This window comes from Monopterus albus, unplaced genomic scaffold (assembly GCF_001952655.1).
Source record: "Monopterus albus unplaced genomic scaffold, M_albus_1.0 scaffold216.1, whole genome shotgun sequence".
NCBI classification, from domain to species: Eukaryota; Metazoa; Chordata; class Actinopteri; order Synbranchiformes; family Synbranchidae; genus Monopterus; species Monopterus albus.
Genome location: NW_018128096.1, coordinates 802,547 through 810,371, shown reverse-complemented (window position 1 = coordinate 810,371; position 7,825 = coordinate 802,547). Strand labels below are relative to the sequence as shown.

The 7,825-nt window shown below is 41.8% G+C and overlaps 2 protein-coding genes across 4 annotated transcripts in view; both read right to left on the bottom strand.

Annotated features, from left to right (window-relative positions):
- The window catches only part of ahcyl2b (adenosylhomocysteinase like 2b), a 59,273-nt gene extending 56,406 nt beyond the window's left edge, over positions 1 to 2,867 (bottom strand). The window contains exon 1 of one of the 2 annotated variants that reach the window (XM_020619190.1): positions 2,415 to 2,867. In XM_020619190.1, the coding sequence (XP_020474846.1) occupies positions 2,415 to 2,750 (336 nt within the window). In that variant the 5' untranslated portion in view covers positions 2,751 to 2,867. The remainder of the gene's footprint in view (positions 1 to 2,414) is intronic. The other variant, XM_020619191.1, reaches the window with a different exon arrangement.
- A 2,114-nt stretch (positions 2,868 to 4,981) lies between these two features.
- The window catches only part of tmem209 (transmembrane protein 209), an 8,050-nt gene continuing 5,206 nt past the window's right edge, over positions 4,982 to 7,825 (bottom strand). Inside the window, exons 12-15 of one of the 2 annotated variants that reach the window (XM_020619230.1) lie at positions 7,063 to 7,177; positions 6,795 to 6,892; positions 6,105 to 6,178; positions 4,982 to 5,897 (exon numbers count right to left, since the gene is read on the bottom strand). In XM_020619230.1, coding sequence (XP_020474886.1) covers positions 5,843 to 5,897; positions 6,105 to 6,178; positions 6,795 to 6,892; positions 7,063 to 7,177 — 342 coding nt within the window. In that variant the 3' untranslated portion in view covers positions 4,982 to 5,842. The remainder of the gene's footprint in view (positions 5,898 to 6,104; positions 6,179 to 6,794; positions 6,893 to 7,062; positions 7,178 to 7,825) is intronic. The other variant, XM_020619231.1, reaches the window with a different exon arrangement.

Below are 7,825 nucleotides of genomic sequence, written 5' to 3'. Positions count from 1 at the left end.
TATATATATCTTATCTATATCTAATGTTATTTAGGACTATCTATGTAATTATATCTAGTGTTATTTAACTATGTAACTATCTATTTCTCTCTAACTTACTATCTATTGATCTGTCTCTCTATCTCCAGTGATTCTCCACTAAATACACAATCTGCTACAACACTACTAACTCTCAAAGCAACTAACGCAACAACAGCAACAAACCAACCTGCTCTGCAAAGACATTTCAAATGAACGGCACTAAATAGGGATAGCCTATCTCTGAACACACTCGATCAAGCAAAGTGATTCACATGACAAGTTGACAACACTGGATATTTGGACCTCAGATGTGAGCAGCATTGAAGGTGATCCCCTCTTATTCATTTGCCACTTTACTTGACCATCTAGTGGTTGCACTTATCCATTATTACTCATATTTAATATTTTGCTTATTAATGTTGATTGTTTTATTGCAATGAAAGCGCTCTTGTAACGGAATCAGCAGTTATGTTTTAGAATCAGATCGGAACTGAAAAAATGTGGAATCGGCCCATCACTAATCTAAATGTGCTGACAAATGAATAAAATCAAAGTGGTCCCTGCTTTGATTAGATATATACACACTCAGAGCCTAGATTGATGTCTGTAACCACAAGGTTTCTTTGTTGCATACATTTTTACCTAAAATAGCTTGTATTTGTTAAAAGGCAGCTAATCTTAGAGAGCCACTAGATAAAGATAATAAGATACTAAATTACAAACTCCTAATCATAATTTCTGACAAAGCATTTTGGAAATTAACTCTGTGTACCATGGTCCTGTGGGCAAACTTGGTCTCCTTGATAATCCAGATGTGCCTGTTGCCATCTGTTAGGTTGAAACTTATATCACACCACAAATCTGGTTCACCCTGTGGGCCCAATGCTTCCAGCGCTGTATGACTTCCATATACCCACTTGATGTGAGAGTTTCCAGCACACAAAGCCATTTGCTCAGAGCTGCTGTCAGAGCACGGTCCATTTTCACACTGCTCTATCCAGCTCTAGCTTGCAGGTCTTAATGTAGGGTTTGTTTACAGGCTGTCTGAGAGGATAGCTTAATAACAAGGCATAATAGTGGTGTTGAGTGTATCAGGTCTGACTTGTTTTCTCCATATGTTTCAACTTTTTCTAAGATTGGCAATCACCAAACCTATTGGTTTTCCAACTGAATAGTTTTTAGTGAAAATGCACAAAACTCAGTGATCTCACAAGTGGACATCACATTCCACTTAAAACCATTTCAAACTAAAAAATTTCAATGTTTAGCTTGTTAAGAGCATGTGCCTGGAGGAAATCTGAGAGCATCTCACCTTACACATACACAATTCCCAAATCTGACCAACACTGATCAAATGTACTACAGTGACCAAAGACCATCAATGTCAACTGCTAATTAATAATTCACTCAAGTCACAAGAATAAAGCTGACAGCATCCTTAGAGATCCACTTCTGCAGTAATCAAGACTACACAAGATGCAGAAAGATAAGGTGTATTTAGGGCACTACCACAGCCAAACAGTTTCTAGATCCCTGTTCACCAAGAAGAAGGCATGTCAAGTCAGTCTGACTTCTGAATTAAACCACAGGAGAAGGAACTCCCTACACTGAAGTATCAGCAGGTGCTTTCAAGACTAAATCAAGCTTGATTAAACTGGGTAACACAGTGGTCAGGGATCATGGATTACTTATCACTGTTATGTCTGAGTCCACCCACCTTAAACATGCACCACCTCAGTCAGACTACACATGCCGAGGCTTATATTTTAAGCAATGAACTGTTAATTCCAACCTCAGGTCAAGCAATATCATTTGAACTACTTACATTAGCAGATGCAGTTAAGTACAGCAGGCTGTCAACTAAGCACACACACCAGCAACACTAACATTTCTTCAGAATCAACTTGTTGTATATCCGTCATATAAAAACTGATAACACTTGCTGAGTAACTAACTACCATACAAACACCATTTGCTAGCATGGTGCTGCGATTAAGGTACTATGTATCTCAAAAATGAATGTCACTGAAATGCTATTTTCTTGCGCATCATCTTTCACAAACGGGAATAAATACTCAAATCTCAACAAAACTTATGGCAACAGTTGGATACTTATATCCAGCTACTAGGTCCGTGCATGTCAGCCTAAATAAAATGGGTAAACCTGTTATTTAAAAGTGTTGACTCCTTATTGCGCTCACTACATTGTTATTAGCATCGTAGACCATTACTTAAAGCGCTAACTGTCAGAGCTGATTCAGCTTTGGGGCCGCTAGCCTGTTAGCATCGTTACACAATGCCTACTTTCCCAGTGATAATCAATTGCGGCGAGGTGCTTTGTGGTGGTCCAGTGAAGCCATACTAGCTTTGGTGAAAATTGTTGTTTCACTCACCTTTTTCATCCGCGGAGCCTCGGCAACGGTACCGTCACGATTGACAAAAGCCTCTCCACCGTTCTGCTGCGGGTCCGACCGCTTCATAGCCGACGCCTGAGGCATCTTCACGGGGTTCGGAGTGAGCAAGCCCAGGCTGCCTTCCCCGACTTTAACGAAGGGCTCCGCTGTGGGGGACGCAGCGGCTGAGGAACCGGCCTCGTGCGGGTCGATCCTGCCGAGGTTCTTGCCCTCTGAGGTCGTTGTCACCGGGAATTCAGCCGGTAAGTCCTTACCGGTGGGGACGTCTTTGAGTTCGACCTCTGCCATTTTCGCTGCCACAACCTGGACTGACATCGCTGCAGTTTCACAAAGTCCTTTTTCCAACACACAGAGCAAGTCAAGCGGATGTGAGCGGCAAAGGCAAATTGCATTGTGGTCTTTGTAGTTCCACAAATAATCTAAACTATGACCCCCACGGGCCACTTCTAATAATATTATTCATGAGTACACCACTTATATTTCACAATATGTCAGTCGACATGGAGACCATAAAACTATTAACACTGCACTGTATTTATTAGAAAATGGACCCAGGTGATAGCGTGACTATACGTTTCCTACACTGAAAAATCTACACTGCAAAGTGTATTATGGGAAATGATGTTGGGCTCGTTGTTACGGGCTGTCCGTTCCCTGTATGACCAGAGTAGGAGCTTGGTTCGCATTGCCGGCACTAAGTCAGACCTGCTCCCGGTGCATGTTGGACTCCGCCAAGGCTGCCCTTTGTCACCGATTCTGTTCATTATTTTTATGGACAGAATTTCTAGGCGCAGCCAGGGAACGGAGGGTGTCTGTTTTGGTGGCCGCAGAATCTCATCCTTGCTTTTTGTGGATGATGTGGTTCTGTTGGCTTCATCAGTTCAAGACCTACAGCGTGCACTGGAGGGGGGTCTGCAGCCGAATGTGACGCGGCGGGGATGAGAAGTCCGAGGCCATGGTTCTCAATCGGAAAAAGGTGGGTTGCCCTCTCTGGGTTGGGGGTGAGTTGCTCCCTCAAGTGGAGGAGTTTAAGTTTCTCGGGGTCTTGTTCACGAGTGAGGTAAAAATGGAGCGACAGGTTGACAGACGGATCGGTGCGACGTTCATTCAAGACCTACAGCGTGCACTGGAGGGGGGTCTGCAGCCGAATGTGACGCGGCGGGGATGAGAAGTCCGAGGCCATGGTTCTCAATCGGAAAAAGGTGGGTTGCCCTCTCTGGGTTGGGGGTGAGTTGCTCCCTCAAGTGGAGGAGTTTAAGTTTCTCGGGGTCTTGTTCACGAGTGAGGTAAAAATGGAGCGACAGGTTGACAGACGGATCGGTGCGACGTTCATAGTAATGCGGTCTCTGTACTGGTCCATTGTGGTGAAGAAGGAGCTGAGTCGTAAGGCGAAGCTCTCAATTTACCGTGAACTTTGGATCATGAGTGAAAGAATGAGATTGCGGATACAAGCAGCAGAAATGAGTTTCCTCCGGAGAGTGGCTGGGCGCACCCTTAGTGATAAGGTGCGGAGCTCAGAGTTGAGCCGCTGCTCCTCCACGTTGAGCAGAACCAGTTGAGGTGGCTCGGGCACCTGTTTAGGATGCCCTCTGGACGCCTCCATGGGGAGGTACTCCGGGCATGTCCCTCCGGGAGAAGGCCTCGGGACAAACCCAGGACACGTTGGAGAGACTGTGTCTCCTGGCTGGCCTGGGAACACCTTGGGGTTCCTCCTGAGGAGCTAGAGGAGGTGTGTGGGGAGAGGGAAGTCTGGGAGGCTCTGCTCGGGCTACTGCCCCCGCGACCTGGTCTCGGATAAAAAGGACGAAGATGGATGTTTATAAGAGGACAAACTACAAAACAAAGGAGATTTGGATAATATCTGTTCGCAGAGCAATCACGTTTCTAATTTCTAAATAGTCTTTGTAGTCATAGTCTACAACGTTCTACCCTACCCAAGTCAGGGAGAGGACAATCTCCTTATTATATCCTTTTATCTCAATCTTGTGTGTAAAATTGTAAACTCCTGGATGCACCTAGTGTTATTAAAATTTTATGAAGGGCATGCTGCTGCATTACAGATTTCTCAGCAAAACAGTTCATCCTCAACTGATGACACTAAAATATTTTGATAAGACTTAATTGTCTTTCAGTATTGTACTCCATTCTCAAGTCATTTTCTAAATGGGACCGCACAAGACACATCATATCGCGGTGGACATGGCAGTGTGTTATGAGAAAATGGGACCGGGATAAGGTCAAATTGCAATAATTGAACTACACTGCCACCACGCGGATGCCTACGATAGTTTAAAAAGCTTAAACAAAACATAAAAACAAAATTAAAAAAAATACACATACCATAAGTTGAAAGGAAATGATCAAGCTTCAACTGTTTTTAATATCTAAATTTTATTTTTAAGCCTCGGTGGCATTTGTAAAATTACATTACTGAAAACAAGCAATTGGGGGGCAACAGTGGTGAGGTGGGTAGAGCAGTCGTTTCCCAACCGGAAAGTTGAAGGTTAGAATCTCGGTGCCTGCAGTCCACATGTCGAAGTGTCCTTGGGCAAGACACTGAGCCCCCAAGTTGCCCGTGATGGTGGCACATATGCACGCTGCAGCCCTAGGCCCTCGGCTCCAAACAGAATTTCGGCGTATGTGTCACAATGTTGCAATAAAATAAATCTTCTTCAAACGTAATGTACAAATGACTAACACAAAAGCCAGATAAACAGCATTTCTTTATTTAAAAAAAAAAGTATTCTGCAATACTCAGACTTTGGTAATTCATAGGCTCTTCATTTGTGTTCCATCACCTATCAAAATTATAAATGCTATATATAATGGCTTCTCATTGCAGCCTAGTACTGTGGGAAGCTTCCCAACTACAGAATACTTAAGTGTTTGTGTATTCATTCTGGTTTTATAAGACGTTCATTCAAATATGGGCAAAATGTTGCAAAAGCTCACTGAAGCTAAGGAAACAATGTCAAATCCATACATAGAGTATTTACATTCAAGATGAACAGGTCTGAGCCATTTGCCAGACACCAGTTTTGAGGTATAGTATTTACAGTACAAGCCTACCATGCTGATACATCCTCAAAATAGAAAATAAGCAAACTAACCAATGTTAAAAATGCAGCTGTGCGTTGTATCGTAAGCACACTGTGGTGTAAGAGAAATTTGTTCTTATAATCACAGTGACGGTACAGCATGTTGCCAATGTGTAAGTTAAAACTGAGAAAATATCTAAAAATGGGCATTTACTGTCATTTCAAAATCAAGTGATGTTTCTCCAATGTGCCCCTAAAAAAAAAAATCAGTCCTTAAGTTGGGGTGATAATCCAACCAATGAAGCCACAAATCTTTGAGGAGAAAAATAATCCACTTGTAGCTTTTTTATTGCTGTAAACTACAGTACATCAGTCTTCAAATATCCACAGGATATTCACCCCAGAGAGGCCAAGATTCACTCTCCTGAAGATAATATGAAAAACAATTTAATAATCCTACAGAAGACAAACAAGGTCAAAACTATCTGTTTCAATCAAAATGCAATCAGCACATCATATGACCTTTTTGTTGAAAATGAATCACTCTTTCATACAGTATGAAATGTCATAATTGCTTTGAGAATATACTGAGATAAGCAGCCTATTAGAGGCGTCTAGCAGAAGTACTCACCCCAGCATCCCTGCCTCCTTGGTCTTAATGACATACAGGAACATGAGGACTGTGTGGAACAGGTTGTTCCTGCCCTGTAGCAGAAATCAAAATAGCTTTGTCTGTGCAATTAGTGTTGCTGTAGAGCAAGACATCCTGAACTGTTATTAAACTGTTACTTTACTAAAGTTTAGCAAGACCACATTCAATGCACCTGCTAAAATGTAAAAACATAATAGACAAAACCATTAATTCTTTAGTTGTGTCAGAAAAAGAGCTGTTACTCAGTTTTATTTTAAATTCCAGTCTCACACCTTAAACAAATGCACTTGTCACAACACAGACTTGGGCTTACAGAAAGCCAATAACTGACTTATCTGCTAAATGTTTGTGAGTTTGTGATACAATGCTCTCCCTGTTACTTTTTTGTGCCCTGTATTTATTATCGTGCATATTAAGGCAGGTTCGAGCCTTAAGGGAAGTCAAAGATTATTTGAGCTCAGTTTCATGTAGTGTGTCAGTTCATCTGGACCTATGAATAGCAAAACTTAGAGGGTACAAAATAAAATAAAAAACTGTTCAAACAGACATCTCTGGGGATTTAATTTTTGGTCAGTAAAGGCAAAATAAGAAAACAAGTGTTTTTGTGGGTTTGAAAAATAAGAGTATTTTTGGAAAAGAAAAGAGAAGACTGATGTTTTTTACTCTCACCTTGGGCAGACTGTAGATGTGTCCCTGGTAGATGAGCTGATAGTGAGGAGGGGTAGTGCTGCTCTGGTGGATGCAGAAGAGGTTCTCCTTGGTTACATCTATGAGTTAATACAAATAAAAACACAAGAACTGAAAAATAATGAGGAAGTGGCATATGAACTAAAATAGGAAAAAAGATGCTGTCTTTTAAGAGTGAGAGGCATATAATCAAAATCACAAGACCTATACATTCTTCCTTCCTATTTGGCATGCACACACGTGCACTCACCAGGTTTGTCTGGGGTGTGGCTGAAGTGCTGTGAAGTGAAAGTTTTCCCATCTGGGTACTTTGGGTGTGGGGGCAGTCTGGAGTCCAAGTATGTACAAAACACATGCATAAGAATCTGAAGGATAGACAAAGACAGTGACGTGACTATGGGCAGATGTAGTATTTGGCTGGTGATCCAACAGTGATGATCCAGCCACCCAAAATGTTATTGTAACTTGAGTGCCATACAGAACATCCAGTCAAAATACCCAAACAAGCCCATGGCCAGCCATACCATTATGATTATACACTCTGTAAATGCACACATTTTCATGTATTTGAAAAATACAAAAGTTATGTTAACTCTGTGGTTCTCAAAGTGTGGGGCGCGCCCCACTAGTGGGGAATAAAGACACGACAGGTGGGGCGCAATGAATGGAGAAAATTAGAAATGGGTCATTAATACAAGTAAATTAAAATAACATCAGTTCGGGGCCCAGGAGAAAAAAGTGGAACCATAGTGCAACAATAACGGTTTAACATCGGCATGTTAACTGCAGCTCAACAATATAAGGAAACATTCACACAGAGGTCCAGTAGTGTACATAGTGGGCATAATAACGTAAATGGATAAATTTGTTATAAGGACCACAAAAAAAACAAAAAACAAACAAAAAAAAAACAAAAGGCAATTCAGCGCAAACAGACAAGGCAGTAGCCTTATCAACCAAAAAGCCAGCTGAAAAGAAAATATGATGAAGCCTATCTTGTGCTTGGATTTACG